At 40.3% G+C, this 19,200-nt stretch overlaps 1 protein-coding gene across 1 annotated transcript in view; it reads left to right on the forward strand.

Annotated features, from left to right (window-relative positions):
• The first annotated feature begins 2,501 nt into the window (after positions 1–2,501).
• Positions 2,502–19,200, forward strand: part of BUD13 (BUD13 homolog) — a 34,911-nt gene continuing 18,212 nt past the window's right edge. The window contains exons 1-4 of the mRNA XM_029208152.1: positions 2,502–2,692; positions 4,674–4,767; positions 8,766–8,850; positions 15,082–15,957. Coding sequence (XP_029063985.1) covers positions 2,550–2,692; positions 4,674–4,767; positions 8,766–8,850; positions 15,082–15,957 — 1,198 coding nt within the window. The 5' untranslated portion in view covers positions 2,502–2,549. The remainder of the gene's footprint in view (positions 2,693–4,673; positions 4,768–8,765; positions 8,851–15,081; positions 15,958–19,200) is intronic.

The following is a 19,200-nucleotide window of genomic DNA, read 5'->3' on the forward strand; positions in this document are numbered from 1 at the left end:
TTATTTATTATTATTTTATTTTTATGTTTTGCACTCTGTCCTTGTTTGTTATGCCGGTAGAATTCAGCCTCCTGAAGAACATTTTCTCCGGTGTGGCTACTGTAATTTGGGGACTGGAGCTGGCATTTCACTCATTCCTTCAATAGATGTTTGAGTGCTTGCTTTGTGCCTGGCACATCATAGAACTGAACAAAATAAAGCTCTGCTTTCATGGAGCTTCAAGTGTAGTGGGGAAAATTGGCAAACAGAGTGGGTGGGGGGTTGACAAGAAACCAACAAGTAGAACAGTGTCAGATTAATCACCATGTTATGGAGGAATGTCAAGCAGGGAAGGGGTCTGGGTAGTGCCAGGGAAGGTGGGGGCATTAGCTTTATTAGATGGAACTGCAGAGACAGGGCAAAACTTAGACCATGCCACTGGTCGTGAATGCATTTGATCCTGCTTAACTGTCCTGTGAGGCAGGGTTAAGACCTGAGCTTAGTCTTGTCAGGCTAAGGTTTGGTACTGAGTAGAAAGGGTAGAGGTGGAACTGAAGACAGAAATGGGCAGGAGGCGATGGGGTGGAGAGGACTATACTGGTAATGTTCACTGGAGCAGAAATATGAGACTTTCCCGATGTCTGCTGACACCAGGGTGGAGGCAGGGCTGTGGAGTTCAGCTTGAGATATGCTGAAGTGTACTAGAAGCCAAGGCAGGGTTGTGGATGGGAGACCTGTGGGGCCCTGCAGCTAGTGAAGCCCTATCAGTCCAGTGCCCCCCTTTCATGGGCCCTGAGGGACCCAGCCTGCTCTTCTTCCTGGGCCTGTGCTGTGACCACCCAGTGTAGCCCAGTGGTTAAAAGTTCATGCTTCAGGGCAGTGACCTCCAAACCTGTTTTCTTATGTATATTTTCTGAACATGTGTTCCAAGATATGCGTATTTATTTATAAAGTATAACAATACTTTATTGACTAATAAACCTTAAAACGTGACAAAAATTTAACATATTGTGAGATAAGTAAAATACGCAATCTAATTCTTTTTCAAGAAATTTGGATTACCTCTTGCACCCCACTTTGTTAGCCTCTGCTCCCAAGGGTCATATGTTCTGGCTGTGTGAAGTTGGGCAACTTAACCTCTCCAAGCTTCAGTTTTCTCACCTGTAAGGTAAGGATAATAAAAGCATCTGAGAAATGTGAGGGTTAAATGAGATAATTCAAGTAAAGCTCTTAATGCCCACAAGAAGAAAAGTCTTCTCCCTAAACTTGAGTATTAGAATTCAGTCTCTCTAGGGACTTCCCTGGCGGTCCAGTGGTTAAGACTCCGCTTCCACTGCAGGGGGCATGGGTTCCATCTCTGGCTGGTGAACTAAATCCTGCATGCCACCTAGCCAAAAAGTAAATTACCTGAGTTTTAAAAAATAAAACACTGAATGACAAAAAAAAAAAAAAAATTCAATCTCTCTAGCTTCTCTCTTGCCATGCTGAAAATAGATCTAGGTCATTTTCATTGGAAATATACGCAAGAGATAGCTAGGGGCAACAAATATCAAATGTGGGTCAGATACATAGGTTAGAAACCTCCATATTTTTCATAGTAATTATATTGGGTTTGGAATTCCTGAGTTCCTCTGTTGAATAGTTGTTTTTTTTTTTTTAAAGGGCTTCAAATGCTTGGCTTTTTATTTATTTATTTACATATTTTTGGCTGTGTTGGGTCTTCATTTGTGTGCGAGGGCTTTCTCTAGTTGCGGCAAGCGGGGGCCACTCTTCATCGCGGTGCGCGGGCCTCTCACTATCGCGGCCTCTCTTGTGGAGCACAGGCTCCAGACGCGCAGGCTCAGTAGTTGTGGCTCACGGGCCCAGTTGCTCCGCGGCATGTGGGATCTTCCCAGACCAGGGCTCGAACCCGTGTCCCCTGCACTAGCAGGCAGATTCTCAACCACTGCGCCACCAGGGAAGCCCTGTTGAATAGTTCTTGAAAGCCTATCAAAGCAGATTTCTCTCCACCTAAACATACTAATAAAAATAACTGACACACTATGCCAGATGCTGTTCAAAGCACTTTACACAGTAATATTAACCTAGTCCTTGCAACCATTGGGTTCGGTGTCATTTTTATCCCCATTTTGTTAAGTATGCTGCCCAAGGTCGTACAGTTAGGAAGTTATGGAAGGAGAACTCAAACTTAAGGTGCACTGCAGCTCCAGAGCCCCCGTACCTAACTACTGCTCTCTGGTGCTTCTGAAGCTGCTGGGGGCAGAGATCTTGTTGGGGTCGTGGCTGTAGCCTCGCGGCTACAACAGCGCTTGCTGCACGGTCTGTTGAATGACAGAATGGACAAAGATAAGAAACACGATTGTCACGTCACAGGGATGTAAAGTGGGCCCGCAAGGTGCGCGTGTCCCTCGTAAGCCCGCCAAAGCTCACACGAGACTCCCTGTCGGTTCCAAACACCCTCCCTCACTTCCGGTCCTGGCCCCGCCTCCCAGAGTCCTCGCTCTCTGTTTCGCGTTCAAGAATTTTGTCCGCAGCGTCGATCCGTCTCCCCCCCCACCTTTGCTGCTGCCATGGCGGCAGCTCCGCCGCTCTCGAAGGCCGAATACCTGAAGCGTTACTTGTCTGGGGCAGATGCCGGCGTCGACGGGGGCTCTGAGTCCGGCCGCAAGCGTCGCAAAAAGCGGCCGAAGACTGGCGGGGCTGCCGGCAAGGGGTGAGTTGGCCCTGGCGGGGCGCGGTCCGCGCGGCTCGCCGCCCCTCACCTTCCCAGCTCCGCCCTCGGCCCGGCTCTTCCTGGGCTCCTCGCCGGCGGCCCCGAGGGGCCCAAGCGCCCTTGACTGCTCGCCCGGCGCTGCCTGAGCCCAGAGTCCGCTCAGACCGCTCCTCGCGCCCCTGGGCAGTATCTTCGACGTATTCAGGCCCGGCTGTAACTTTCATTACTCTTTTCCCGCCTTTGTAGCATTCCGTCCTCTCCCGCAGAGAATGAATATTGTGCCCTGAGACTAAAGTGGTGAAGCAAATTCAGAGGTTCTGTGCGTGGATATTAAGGGCCCAGAACATGTCGGTGGGGATTCTCCAATGCCAAGGACTCCGGTCCTGAGTCGGAGACCTATGCTCACTTCCTGTTACTCTTTCTACTACTACTAACAATAACAACTAACGCTTATACAGTTCTTGTCATGTGCCAGGCACCGTTCTAAGTACTTTAGACCTGAACGAATTTATTTAAGCTTCATAACAGTACCATGAAGTAGATATTTTTGATACCCCCACTTTTCAAACGAGAAAACTTATGTGGCCCAGTTACTGGGTTGAATAGTGCCCCTTCCCTCCAAGGCATGTCCACCCAGAACCTTAGAATGTGACATTGTTTAGAAATAGGGCCTTTGCTGTTGTAATTAGTTAAGATGAGGTCATAGTGGGTTAGGATGGACGCTGAATCCAATATGACTGGGGTCCTTTTAAGAAAAGGGAAATTTGGATACAGAAACAGACTTAGAGGGAAAACTACCACGTGAAGATGGAGGCTGAGACTGGACTGGATTTATGCTGACAATAGGGGTTACCAGAAGTGCGAGGAGTCAAGGAAAGGTCTTTCCCTAGAGCCTTACTGGCGGGCATTGCCTTGCAGACACCTGATTCCAGACTTGAAGCCTCCAGAACTGTGAGAGAATACATTCCTGTTGTTTTAAGCCACCCAGTTTGTGGTACTTTGTTAGGCAGCCCTAGGAAACTAATAATATACCCAATAAAGTCAAGTAGTTCCGAAGAACTAATCCATTTCCTCTCCTGGTTTGGTTGTTGTGTTATGCTTGCTTTCTGTCCCCTCTGACTTGTGTGGATTCCTTGGAGGCAGTGCCATGTAGTGAAATTAACTTGAGCTTTGGAGTAACACTGATTAGGCTTTGAGTCCTAGCTGTGCCACTTTATGGGCTGTGTGGCCTTGGGCAAGATATTTCATCTGTCTAAGCCTCAGTTTTTTCATCTTTAAAAATGAGAGTAAAACTGAATGATATCACTTATATTAAATGGTTGTTGTCATAAGTGATCTTGCCTTTTCAAATAATAACTGTTAATAATAACTGTTTATATCATGGCATTGTTATTATTTGGACTCATCCATAGTTTATCCATGTAGCAAACATTTATTGAGTATTTCCTATGCCAGTTTCTGCAGGGTGTTGAGGATATCACTGTGAGTGAGAGAGGCATAGTCCCTACTCTGATGGAGCTTATAGCTTAGTGGAGATACAGCCTTTAAACAACTAATTACACAACTGGTTGATTTATTTCCTTTGTGATAAAGTATTCCAAGAATGAGTAACGGGGGTTCTTAGTTGGGGGAGGTAAGTGAAATAGTATTGGAAGGTCTGTGAAGGAAGTTATATATATGCTAGGATTTTAAGAATGCGTAAGAGTTTCCCAGTAAAGAATGAGAAGAGTAGGTCAGGCAGAGGGAAGGAACTGAGACGTGAAACTGGTACGGAAAGGAATTTGGCTCATTGTAGGCACCAGAAGATGACTAGTGAGTAGTGAAATGAGGAGGCAGTGGTACAAGATGAAGTTGGCCGTATTGGCAAAGAATGGACCATAGATCTTGTAGGATTTTGAGTTTTAGCCTAAAACCAAAGATAAGTGTTTGTAGGAAACAAACATGTTTCTTCTCTTTTGATCTTTTTATTTTTCACATTTAGAATGCGGATTGTGGATGATGACGTGAGCTGGACATCTATGTCAACCACTAAAACAGAAAAGGAGGAAGAGGAAGATGATGGAGATTTGCCTGTGGTGTGTATCTTTTGAGGCTGTGAGGACTTTGAAACGCAAGCCTCTCAATCTTGACTCCCAGTGCAGGGTAGATTAGTAAGGGGGAAAGTTGAGGGCAGAGAAGAGGTGACACTTTCCAGGAGCTATTTTAAAGGAGTCTTCTTTGCTTATGCCCATACACAGTCTTTGTATATGGAGGGCTCCATCTGCCTGGAAACGGGAACTGATCACAGAGAGGCAGGATTCCTCAGTGTCGGTGATAGAGCCATGATTAGAATTCACCATGGTTCAATTTGTTGGAACCTACCTTAAAAATAACGTTCAGGTTCAATCAAAGGAAACTTTTTAATTGCTCATTTTATTCCCTGATTCAACTAAGCTTTAAATTATATGCTCTTGCCTAAGTACAGGAGATATGTAGATTAAGAGAACATAGTGTCTGTGCTTTACAGGTCATACTCTACAATGGGAGACTGAATTTCAAATGACAATATGATGAATGTTGGAGATAGAGTTCACATATGTACCAAGTGCCATTAGAACACAAGGGAGTTAGCATACTTTTTATTCCACTGGGAAATTCCATGAAGGATGGAAATATCTGAATTGAATTTTAAAGGATGAGTAAGAGCCAGGTGGGTAAAAGCATAGGCAAATAAGTTAGCATTGGTATGGTCATGGAACCTTGCTCAGAATTGCTGAGAAACAAGGTGAAAAGGAGAGCTGTTGATAGGCTGTATTATACTAAAAGGTTGTAAAGGTGAATTCCAGATGAGTATGTTTCATGTTAATCCCCAGCATATTCTATAATATTGATAGATTATTTAAAAGAAGGTTTGTTAGTAATTAGAAGGGAAATAGTGATCATAAGGAGCCAGTTTAGTTTCAATTAGAATGAATTACTGAAATCTAGTTAATGTTTATAACATTTGTTGTTATTTTTAAAATTTATTTATTTTTTTTAAATTAATTATTTTATTTTATTTATTCATTTTTTTTTTTGGCCTTGTTGGGTCTTCGTTGCTGCGCACAGGCTTTCTCTAGTTGAGGTGAGCAGGGGCTACTCTTCATTGAGGTGCGCAGGCTTCTCATGGCGGTGGCTTCCCTTGTTGCGGAGCACGGGCTCTAGGCGCGCGGGCTTCAGTAGTTGTGGCTCATGGGCTCTAGAGCACAGGCTCAGCAGTTGTGGTGCATGGGCTCAGTTGCTCCGCGGCATGTGGGATCCTCCCGGACAAGGGCTCAAACCCGTGTCCCCTGCATTGGCAGGCGGACTCTCAACCACTGTGCCACCAGGAAGCCCTATTTTTTTATTTTATGGAAGGAATACATGTTTATTATAGAATATTTTGGAATTGTAAGAACGTTTAAGTTTTAAAAAGAATATATAATCACTTTTACTGTGACCATCCAGAGATAACAACTACTAACGTTTAGATGCTTTAATTCATAGATTGTAATACTTGTATTTTATTTATTTTTTCAAATATAATTGGAATTATACTATACATATGGTTTTGGAGCCTGCTCTTTCACTTAATAGTATGTTGTCAATACTTTAGTAAGACTTTAAAATATTCTTTGAGAATGTGACTTTTAATGGTTACATAGTAGCTCAATATACATATTAATTTAATCTGTCTTATTACTGGCTGTATGGGTTGTTTCCTGTTTTAAAATATCACAATGATTTAATAAACATTTTGGACATAAATCATTGTAAGAATCCATTTATTTCTTTATTCCTATGAAGTGAAATCAATAGGTTAGAGAGTATGGTCATTTTAGGTGTTTCCCATATTGCTTTCCAAAAGGTGGTATGAATTTGCACTCCCACTAGAGGTGTATGTGAATGTCAGTTTCCCCATTTCTTCATCAATATTGGAGCATTATTCACATCAACAAAGCAACTGCAAACCTATGTCAATTTGGCAGGTGAACAGTGGTATCCATATTCTTTGAAAAAATAGTAAAATGAATGATTTTTCATATGTTTATTGGGCTTTTGTATTTTATGAATTTCTTGTATTTGTCCATTTTTTTAGAAACTTGGGAGTTTTTATTTTTTTCATTGATTTATTTGGTATTTGTATAATAGGAATATATTATCTGTTTTACATGCCGTAGGTATATTTTGTCATTTGCCTCTTCATTTATAATAGTTTTTGATACTTAAAAATTTTGATTTTTTGTAGTCAGGTCTGTTAATTTTCCTTCATAATATTGTCTTTTGTTCTTATGATTGTCCCAAAACCTACATAAAGGAAGCTTTAGCCCCACTGCTAGACTCTATGCTTGTTACAACAGACCTTGATTATTGAATTCATTTTTGTTACTCCAAGATGATCACAACCAATAATTAGGACAAACCACAGTAATAGTGGCAGCACAAGACTAATAGGTGTAATTTACCATGTACCAGGCACTAAGCTTACATGAATTATCTGTTGAATCCTCATAGCAATCCTTTGATCCTGCTTTTACAAATGAGGAAATTGAGGCTTAGAGAGAATAATTTGCCAAAGGTTATACAAATATTAAGGGGCAAAGCTGGGAATTTAGATCTCAATTCATCTTTTTTTTTTAAATAAATTTATTTATTTTGGGCTGCATTGGGTCTTTGTTGCTGCACGCAGGCTTTTCTCTAGTTGCGGCGAGCGGGGGCTACTCTTTGTGGTGCACGGGCTTCTCATTGCGGTGGCTTCTCTTGTTGTGGACCACGGGCTCTAGGCGCACGGGCTTCAGTAGTTGTGACATGCAGGCTCAGTAGTTGTGGCTCGTGGTCTCTAGAGCACAGGCTCAGTAGTTGTGGCGCACGGGCTTAGTTGCTCCGCAGCATGTGGGATGTGCCGGGACCAGGGCTCGAACCCGTGTCTCCTGCGTTGGCAGGCGGATTCTTAACCACTGCACCACCAGGGAAGCCCCATCTTGTTTGAAAGCCTGTGTTTTTAATGCCCAGTGAGAGATCTCAGAACTAGGTTATATGAAGAATGATGGTAGGATCTCGGGAGAAGAGAAGAAGTAGAGGGGAATTCAGACCTGGGTTTGAGTTTCAGTTGTGCCACTTGCTAGGCTGAGAAAGTTACTTAACTTCTCTGAGCCATAGTTTGCTCTTAGTAGTGTGGAGCCTTTCTTTCCAGGGCTTTTGTGAGGATAAAGTGAGATAATGTCAGTAAAGCACAGAACACAGTGCCTTGCTCATAGTTGCTACTGTGTAATTAGAATTTATTATGCCAGCCATCTTTGAAGGTCTGTCATGTGGAAAGGGGATCAGTTGCATCAGAGGTAGGACTAGGGTGGATGGAAAGAAGTTATAGGAAGGTAGATATGGGTCCAATGAAACTAAGAACTTTCTAGCCCCAAAATGCAGTGGACTGCCTTGTAACATGAGTTCCATGTCAGTGAATTAGTTCCCTGTCAGGGAGGGACTATGTGAGTGATCATTTATCAGGTATACTGTAGAGAAGATTCCAAATTTGTTTGGGAATTTGGATGATATGAAATATGGTCTTATCCCTTAAAAATTCTATGAGTCTGTGTACATTTTATTGACTTCTTTTGGTTGGATACTAGAAAAACTGTCATTGTGACTACCTACAATAAGAAAGTTTTCATAAGGAGTCCAGAGCCCTTAATGAATGATAGGATGACAGGAAACCTGCCTGTGTTTTCACTCTGAATGTAAAAGTAAAAGGGTAAAAGGAGTTTAGCTTTTAGCTTACAAGTGGCAGTTGTATACCTGGCACATTAATAAGAAGGTATGTAATGAAAGAAATTAACCTCTGGAGGGAAATTGATTAGTCAGAGAAAGATCTATAATTAAACCATCCAGTGACAATCACATGTTTATGGAGCAAATGTAACTGAGGACCAGTACCTGTTTCTTCATGGCCGTTTTGGGTCTTCGTGTGCCGTGTATTATTAGGAATGGAATAGTCATAGCTTCAGGTTCTTGAGACAACAACAGTGTTACTTGGCTGGATCCTGTGGATTTCCTTAACGTATTGTTCTCACTCCCACAGGTGGCTGAGTTTGTGGATGAGCGGCCAGAAGAGGTAAAGCAGATGGAAGCCTTTCGTTCCAGTGCCAAATGGAAGCTTCTGGGAGGTGAGTTCCAACAATAGGTAAATCTGAATTTCCCATTTATAGGAGAAGGCTTTTTTCTTTTTTTCTTTTTTAACTGAAGTATAGTTTACAAGATTGTTTTAGTTCTAGGTGTACAGCAAGGTGATTCAGATATATATATATATATATCTTTTTTCAGATTATTTTCCATTATAGGTTATTACAAGATATTGAATATAGTTCCCTGTGCTATACAGTAAATCCTTGTTGCTTATCTATTTTAGGTACAGTTGTTTGTATCTGTTAATTCCATACTCCTAAGTTATCCCTTCCCCCCTTCCCCTTTGGTAACCATAAGTTTGTTTTCTATGTCTGTGAGTCTGTTTCTGTTTTGTATATAGATTCATTTGTATTATTTTTTAGATTCCACATATAAATTATATCATATAATATTTGTCTTTTTCTGACTTACTTAGTATGATATTCTCTAGGTCCATCCATGTTGCTGAAAGTGGCAATATTTCATTCTTTTTTATGGCTGAGTAATATTTAGTTTTGTGTGTGTGTGTGTGTGTGTGTGTGTGTGTGTGTGTGTGTCCATCCATCCCGCAGCTTCTTAAACCAGTAGTCTCTTGACGGACACTTGGGTCGTTTCCATGTCTCGGCTGTAGAAATAGTGCTGCTGTGAACACTGGGGTGCATGTATCTTTATGAATTAGTATTTTTATTGTTTCCAGATATATACCCCGGAGTGGAATTGCTGGATCATATGGTAGTTCTACTTTTAGTTTTTTAAGGAGCCTCCATACTGTTTTCCACAGTGGCTGCACTAATTTACATTCCCACCAACAGTGGAGGAGGATTCCCTTTTTTCCACATGCTCTCTAACATTTGTTATTGGTAGACTTTTTGATGATAGCCATTCTGACAGGTGTGAGGTGATACATCATTGTGGTTTTGGTTTGTATTTCTCTAATAATTAGCGATGTTGAGCATCTTTTCATGTGCCTTTTAGCCTCCTGTATGTCTTCTTTGGAAAAATGTCTATTCAGGTCTTCATCCCATTTTTTGATTGGGTTGTTTTTTTGATATTGAGTTGTATGAGCTGTTTGTGTATTTTGGATATTAATACCTTATTGGTCGCATCATTTGCAAATATTTTCTCCTATTCCATAGGTTGTCTTTTAGTTTTGTTGATGGTTTCCTTTGTTGTGCAAAACCTTTTAAGTGTAATTAGGTCCCATTTGTTTATTTTTGCTTTTATTTATTTTGCCTAAGGAGACTGAGCTGAGAAAATATTGCTACAGTTTAGTCAAAGAATGTTTCACCTATGTTCTCTTCTAGGAGTTTTGTGGTTTTAGGTCTTGCATTTAGGTCTTTAAACCATTTGAGTTTATCTTTGTATATGGTGTGAGGGAATGTTCTAATTTCATTGTTTTACATTTGGCTGCCTGGTTTTCCCAGCACCGCTTGTTGAAGAGACTGTCTTTTCTCCATTATATATTCTTGCCTCCTTTGTCATAGATTAATTGACCATAGGTGTGTGGGTTTATTTCTAGCTCTCTATTCTGTTCCATTGATCTGTGTGTCTGTTTTTGTGCCAGTACCATGCTGCTTTGATTACTGTAGCTTTGTAGCATAGTTTGAAGTCTGGGAGGGTTATACCTCAAACTTGATTATTTTTTTCTCAGGATTGCTTTCACAATTCTGGGTCTTTTGTGGTTCGATATAAATTTTAAGATTACTTGTTCTAGTTCTACGAAAAATGTCATGGGTACTTTGATAGGGATTGCATTAAATCTGTAGATTGCTTTGGGTAGTATGGCCATTTTAACAATATTAATTCTTCCAATCTAAGAGCACAGAATATCTTTCCATTTCTTTGAATCATCTTCAGTTTCCTTTGTCAGTGTTTTATAGTTTTCAGCATATAGGCCTTTCACCTCCTTGGTTAAGTTTATTCCCAGGTAATTTTTTTTTAATGCTGTTTTAACCAGGATTTTTTTTTTTTACCTTCTCTTTCTGATGTTTCATTGTTAGTGTAAAAGAAATGCAACAAATATCTGTATATTAATCTTATACCCTGCTATCTTGCTGAATTCATTTATTAGTTCTAATCATTTTTGTGTGGTGGCTTTAGGGTTGTCTATGTAGAGTATCATGTCATCTGCAAATAGTGACAGTTTTATTTTTTCTTTCCAGTTTGGATAGGTTTTATTTCTTTTTCTTGTCTGATTGCTGTGGCTAGGACTTCTAATACTATGTTGAATAGAAGTGGTGAGAGTGAGCATCCTTGTCTTTTTCCTGAATTTAGGGGGAAAGCTTTCAGTTTTTCACTGTTGAGTATTATAGCTCCATTGGCTATGAAGTAAGTGCCAGTTATCAAAGGTAATCACATCACCTAGACAAAAGATTTTTTTCAATATGAATATAATCCTGTGTGTAAATGATTTGCTGAGCTAGAAAATGTGAACCGCAAAATAGCATTGCTAACTGGTTCACATCAAGACACAATATGTTTATTTCTTTACATGAAAACTGCACATTTGCTTTTTCATACAAATCAGGCCCACTGAATGGAGACAGCTTTAGATCTTTTGACATTTGAACTACATAGCTTGGGGGGCCTTTGTAGAGACTTTTATATTTTATAATTCTTACTTAAAGTATTATCTCTGTGTAAAACTTTTTTTTTTTTTTTTTTTTGTGGTACGCGGGCCTCTCACTGCTGTGGCCTCTCCCGCTGCAGAGCACAGGCTCCGGACGTGCAGGCTCAGCGGCCATGGCTCACAGGCCCAGCCGCTCCATGGCATGTGGGATCTTCCCGGACCGGGGCACGAACCCGTGTCCCCTGCATCGGCAGGCGGACTCTCAACCACTGCACCACCAGGGAAGCCCTGTGTAAAACTTTTGAGTTGTTCTTCCTGATGGTTACTCATCTCTTACTCAGAAGTGTCTTTTTTTTTTTTTTAATTGAAGTATAGTTGATTTACAGTGTTGTGTTAATTCCTGCTGTAAGCAGAGTGATTCAATTATATATACATTCTTTTTTATATTCTTTTCCATTATGGTTTATTACAGGATATTGAATATAGTCCCTGTGATATATAGTAGGAAAAAAATAGTATTATACTTTCTGCCTTTAGGTTAATTATCCTGAAATTCTGATTAGAAAAAAATGCATAACAAAAGTGACAATTGGCTGTGGCTTTGTCATAAATGGCTTTTATTATGTTGAGATATGTCCCCTCTCTACCCACTTTGGTGAGAGTTTTTGTCATGAATGGGTGTTGGATTTTGTCAAATGCGTTTTCTTTGTCTACTGAAATGATCATGTGTTTTTTTTTTGTTTGTTTTTGTTTTCGTTTTTGTTTTTGTTTTTGCGGTACACGGGCCTCTTACTGTTGTGGCCTCTCCCATTGCGGAGCACAGGCTCCGGACGCGCAGGCTCAGCGGCCATGGCTCACGGGCCCAGCCGCTTTGCGGCATGTGGGATCTTCCTGGACCTGGGCACGAACCCATGTCCCCTGCATCAGCAGGCGGACTCTCAACCACTGCGCCACCAGGGGAGCCCGATCATGTGTTTCTGTCTTTCCTTTTGTTAATGTGGTGTATCACACTGATTGATTTGATCTGTGTATGTTGAACCATCCTTTGTGACCTTGGATTGCATCCAACTTGATCATGCTTGGTCATGGTGTATGATCCTTTTTATGTATTGTTGGATTTGAGGGAAGCCTTTTTTTTCTAACCTACACTTTTCTTTTTAGAGGAATGCATAGTTTATTTTAGTGTGTCACTGATCCTGAAAAATATAGTGAAAAAGAATTTGGAACTTATTCAGAGGTAGTAAGATATGAGAACTGAGAGACCAAGTATTCCACTTTTTCTTATATTTTGGTTTTAGGGTTACTGAGGTCAGGAAGTGACTCATTTGGGTGTCTTTCAGCACCCACTCCTTTCTGGCCCAGAATAGGAGAGCACTTAGTATATATTTGGAGGAGTTTATGAGAATCTGAGGAACAGAATTTGGAGACTAAAGCAACCTCTGTCCTCTACCAGGTTGAAGTGACACATGTATGAGCCAAGGATCAATGTTTTCTATCTTCTTTTTTTGTATTAATAAATCTTTCTTTGTTCTTCCCTTAATTATTTGTATTTTGCAGCACATTATCCTCCATTTGCCACTCTATACCCTCTCCCTAGGCTAGTAATTTAACTATCTATTTAAAACATTTTTTGAGTTCTTGAGAGTTTGATAAAGGACATTTGTTATGTCTGAGCAGAAATGAGACCTAGTTTTATTTGCCGTAGTATTCCCTCTGCCCAGCACAAAGAGTTGCCATTAAGACATGTTTCTTGAATTTCTGATAGGTATTTGATTCTTACAGCCTACTGCTCTTTGGTAAATCATCACTTGGGGCTTAGCAGTCATTTCCCCTTTTCCAAAAACTTGGTGGTAGGTCTGCTTACTAAGGGACACAGACTAAGAAATACTTGGTCCCAGTGAGTCACAGCCCTGGTCCCAGCAGTCATTTGGGCTCTGTGTGGCCAGTGGAAGAGTGCTGATTTTTACCCTCTCTGTTCCATTCTCACATAAGGAAGGATCTTGCTTCTTGATAGTTAACTCCTGTTTACCCTTGATGCTTGTTCCCTTTCACATATGGAGGGTAGAAGAATTAACTCCTAAACAGGATTTATTCTTTCTGTGTTATACTTTATGCCTTTAGGTTAATTATCCTAAAATTCTGATTAGAAAAAAATGCATAACAAAAGTGACAATTGGCTATTGGTTAATGACCACCTTTGCCTCCATTTTTAGTACATTATTATTATGTTTTATGAATGAAAACTTTATTATCAGTGTTATTTTATCAGAATCCTGTTCACTCATATCTATTATTTTCTGCCTTATCCTGTGGTTGTGTTTCCAGTCTTCTTCACAATCTTTTTTTCAGAGAGAATCTTCTGATTTCCATATCTGTAGGTCTAGGAAGTGACACACAGAGACACACACACACACAAACATAAACGTACATAGTTGTTTTTCATTTGCCTCACCCTCACTGGCCCATTGGTTACTGGAAATATCCTGACTGATCTCTGATCCTTACTTCCTTTTTATAAATATCATGGAATTTATCAACCTCGTGGATTAGATTTACTGTCAGGTACCCCACAGATATCAGTACTTTTCTCTGAGGGGTGGATTCCAGTCAGAGGATCCTATTCTCCAAAGTAAAGGAGTTGACTTCGTTTCATTCATCCATTTAACAAGTATTCATTGGGTCCTACCCAACTTTTATTTGTGTTTGTATTTTCTTTGTTTAGGGAGCTCAGTGATGAGAAATAGAGGGGGAAGAGAAACTGGATTTTGGAACTGTCCTGATTTGCTATAAACATTTCATTCTGTTATGCCTTTGAATATTGAAAGTCTCAAATGCTTTCCTTTTCAAAGATTGCACATGGACTCTGGAGTCAGACAAATCTGGATTTGGATATTCATTCCACCACTTACTAGCAGGATGACTTTGGCAAACTACTTAATCTTGCTGAGTATCAACTTCTTCATCTGTAAAATAGGGATAACAGTGTTTATCTCCTAGGCTTGTTATGAGAATTAAATGAGATAATCTATATAAATAATCGGCATGCAGTAGGTGATCAGTAAATGCTGATCCTTTCTTTCTGGTGCTCTCCCCAACTCTAATAAAGAGCATGATGGCATGGATTAAATAGTTAACAGCATTTCATTTTGATGTGGCACAGATTTAGTCAATTTGCCTTTTGAAAGAAGAGTGGATACAAACTGTGAATTATCTAGGCTACATATCACTGGGAGCTTCTGATGGGGAACTCTGTACAAATAAGGTTTTGGGAAGAACATTGGATTGGGGGTTAGAAGGCCGGAGTTCTAGCCTATCTCTTCATCTTAGTAGCTATGACCCCTAGGTAAGAAATCACTTAGTTCCCTGGAGTCTGTGTTTTCGTGTCTGTAAAGCAAGGATACCTGCCCTGCTTACCTAACAAGATGTAACATGAAAAATACATTTAAAATGCTTTGCAGATTTATGACTTGTTAGGCAAACATGAGAGATTATTCTTAGGATATACATGAGTGCTGGTTTACTACCCCTAAGTAAGAGTTGTGCATACCTTTTGGGCTTTCTGAGTAGTTTTGAGATGAATCCTGCTGGGGCATCTTTTGAAACTTTGGTTACAGGGGTGAACAGAGCATTTGTAGGAATCTGACTTTTTGCTATTTCTGTTTAGGCCACAGTGAAGATCTGCCCTCACACAGACATTCCCGTCATGATACCCCGGATTCATCTCCTCCTAGGCGGGTCCGTCATGATACCCTGGATTCATTTCCTCCTAGGAGGGTCCATCATGACACCCTGGATTCATCTCCTCCTAGAAGGGTCTGTTATGACACCCTGGATTCATCTCCTCCCAGGAGGGTCCGTCATGACCCCCTGGATTCATCTCCTCCTAGGACGGTCTGTCATGACACCCCGGATTCATTGCGTCCTAGGAGGGTCCGTCATGATACCCCGGATTCATCTCCTAGGAGGGTCCGTCACGATACCCCGGATTCATCTCCTCCTAGGAGGGTCTGTCATGATTCCCCAGATCCATCTCCCCCCAGGAGGGCCCATCATGACTCAGACCCATCTCCCCCAAGGAGGGCCCGTCATGATTCACCGGATCCTTTTCCCATCAGGAAGCCTTACCGTCATTCTTCAGGTGTATCTCCTAGAAGGGCCCATCATGACACACCAGATCCATCTCCACCTAGGAGAGCCCACCACAATTCCTCAGATATCTCTCCTCGCAGAAGGGTCCATAACAGCTCCCCTGACACAGCTCAGCCTAGAAGGACTCTTGACTCCGTGGACACACCACAGCTCAGGAGGGCCCGTCATAATTCCCCTGACTTGGCTTCTAATGCCCCTCATTCACTGTCCAGAACCAAAAGCAGTAAAGCCCCAGAAACTTCTAGTAAAACTTCTCCACATCGGAAGGGGCCAGGACCTTCTCATCTATCACTCCCAAAGAACAGCAAGTATGAATATGACTCAGAACTCTCTCCTCCACGGAAAAAGCAAGGAAAATCCCGTTTTGGAAGTAAGCAGCATGATTCTAAAGGTGAGCATTTGATTGTCCATGAGAGAGACTTGTTCCTGAGGCACTTTCTTTTGGACATTTTAGTTGCTTTATTAGGTATTTGTGATCTTCAGAAATGAGAATGGAGCTTTGGAGAAGTTTTAAAAACTGGAGGGAAGTGATGACAGGTTGGGCTGAGGAGAGTTAAAAATTTACAGTAGCAGGGAGGAAATTTTTATATATCCTTTTGTTTATTCTCTCCACCTCATATAAAGATATTATATACATGTTTGTTGCATGTATAGAATGCATAGAAATGTAGAAAAAGGTCGTACAAAATTCTGTCATTCAGAGGCAGCCACTGCTAGTGTTGTAACCAATGTCCTTTTAGTCTTTTTTTTTTTTCTTTTCATTTCTGATGTAGTTGAGACTTGTCTAGGCAGTAAATACATATTGCATGTGTAATCTTGCCTGTTGTTTTACACTTAACATTATCTTCCCCATGTCGTAAAACATCTCTTTGTTAATATAATTTATGTTGGTGTTTACTTAACCATTTCCCTAATGTTGCACATTTTAGGTTATTTCTAAACCTTTTCTTTTATAATTCTATAATGAACATCCTTATACATAAACTGTTGCCCTGTTCTGAATTATTTCCTTATCTACTTCTAGATAGATTTCTGGGGAATTGAAGTACTTGTAGATATGTTTCCTAGGAAACTAAGTACAATAGAAATGGATTTATTGGGTCAGAGGGTTCTGTACTTTTAGGACTGTTGATATGTATTGCAGATTGCTTTTGGGGAAGGTGATTTGTGATGCTTATGTCTACGATTCACAGCTGTGTGGTGAAATTTGTTGACTCCATCTTTTGTCCCTAGGTACTATTTTAATTTTTAAATTCAAATACATTTTTATACTTTAGTCTGAGGACATGAGAATATAATCCAGGTAGTTTTAAGTTTCACCACGCCACTGAGACCTGAGTGCAGTTTGTTTTTTGCCCACTCTATGTATGGATAAATATGACACAGATGATAGCCTCATCCACCAGAGGGTAGACAGCAGAAGCAAGAAGAACTACAGTTCTGCAGCCTGTGGAATGTAAAGCACGTTCACAGAAAGACAGACAAAATGAAAAGGCAGAGGACTATGTACCAGATGAAGCAACAAGATAAAACCCCAGAAGAACAACTAAGTGAAGTGGAGATAGGCAACCTTCCAGAAAAAGAATTCAGAATAATGATAGTGAAGATGACCCAGGACCTTGAAAAAAGAATGGAGGCAAAGATCAAGGAGATGGAAGAAATGTTTAACAAAGACCTAGAAGAATTAAGGAACAAACACCTAGAAGAATTAAAGAACACACAAACAGAGATGAACAGTACAATAACTGAAATGAAAAATACACTAGAAGGGATCAATAGCAGAATAACTGAGGCAGAAGAATGGTTAAGTGACCTGGAAGACAGAATGGTGGAATTCACTGCCGCAGAACAGAATAAAGAAAAAAGAATGAAAAGAAGTGAAGACAGCCTACGAGACCTCTGGGACAACATTAAAGGCAACAACATTCGCATTATACGGGTCACAGAAGGAGAAGAGAGAGAGGACCCGAGAAAATATTTGAAGAGATTATAGTTGAAAACTTCCCTAACATGGGAAAGGAAATAGCCACCCAAGTCCAGGAAGTGCAGAGAGTCCCAGGCAGGATAAACCCAAGGAGAAACATGCCGAGACACAGAATAATCAAATTAACAAAAATTAAAGACAAAGAAAAATTATTGAAAGCAACAAGGGAAAAATGACAAATAACATACAAGGGAACTCCCGTAAGGTTAAGCAGCTGATTTCTTAGCAGAAACTCTACAAACCAGAAGGGAGTGGCACAATATATTTGAAGTGATGAAAGGGAGGAACCTACAACCAAGATTACCCAGCAAGGATCTCATTCAGTAAGTGGGAAACACAAGGGAAGAAAAGGACCTACAAAAACTAACCCAAAACAATTAAGAAAATGGTAATAGGAACATACATATCGATAATTACCTTAAATGTGAATGGCCTAAATGCTCCAGCCAGAAGACACAGGCTCACTGAATAGATACAAAAACAAGACCCATATATATGTTGTCTACAAGAGACCCACTTCAGACCTAGGGACACATACAGAATGAAAGTGAGGGGATGGAAAAAGATATTCTATGCAAATGGAAATCAAAAGAAAGCTGGAGTAGCAGTACTCATATCAGATAAAGTAGACTTTAAAATAAAGAATGTTACAAGAGACAAGGAAGGACACTACATAATGATCAAGGGATCAATCCAAGAAAAAGATATAACAATTATAAATATATATGCAGCCAGCATAGGAGCACCTCAGTACATTAGGCAAATGCTAACACTTATAAAAGAGGAAATCGACCATAACACAGTAATAGTGGGGGACTTTAACACCTCACTTACACCAATGGACAGATCATCCAGAGAGAAAATTAATAAGGAAATAATCTTTAAATAACACAATAGACCAGAGAGATTTAATTGATATTTATAGGACATTCCATCCAAAAACAGCAGATTACACTTTCTTCTCAAGTGCACACGGAACAGTCTCCAGGATAGATCACATCTTGGGTCACAGATCAAACCTCAGTAAATTTAAGAAAATTGAAATCATATCAAGCATCTTTTCGGACCACAATGCTATGAGATTAGAAATAAATTACAGGGAAAAAACTGTAAAAAACACAAACACGTGGAGGCAAACAATACATTACTAAAAAACCAAGAGATCACTGAAGAAATCAAAGAGGAAATAAAAAAATACCTAGAGACAAGTGACAAAAAAAACACGATGATCCAAAACCTATGAGATGCAGCAAAAGCAGTTCTAAGAGGGAAGTTTATAGCAATGCAATCCTACCTCAGGAAACAAGAAAAATCTCAAATAAACAATCTAACCTTACACCTAAAGGAACTAGAGAAAGAAGAACAAACAAAACCCAATGCTAGTAGAAGGAAAGAAATCATAAAGATCAGAGCAGAAATAAATGAAATAGAAACAAAGAAAACAATAGCAAAAATCAATAAAACTAAAAGCTGGTTCTTTGAGAAGATAAAATCGATAAACCTTTAGCCAGACTCATCAAGAGAAAGAGGGAGAGGACTCAAATCAATAAAATTAGAAATGAAAAAGAAGTTACAACGGACACCGCAGAAATACAGAGCATCGTAAGAGACTACTACAGGCTACTCCATGCCAATAAAATGGACAACATG

The sequence above is a fragment of the Monodon monoceros genome, unplaced genomic scaffold (genome assembly GCF_005190385.1).
Source record: "Monodon monoceros isolate NGI ecotype Baffin Bay Population unplaced genomic scaffold, NGI_Narwhal_1 Super_Scaffold_7, whole genome shotgun sequence".
In the NCBI taxonomy this organism is placed as follows: Eukaryota; Metazoa; Chordata; class Mammalia; order Artiodactyla; family Monodontidae; genus Monodon; species Monodon monoceros.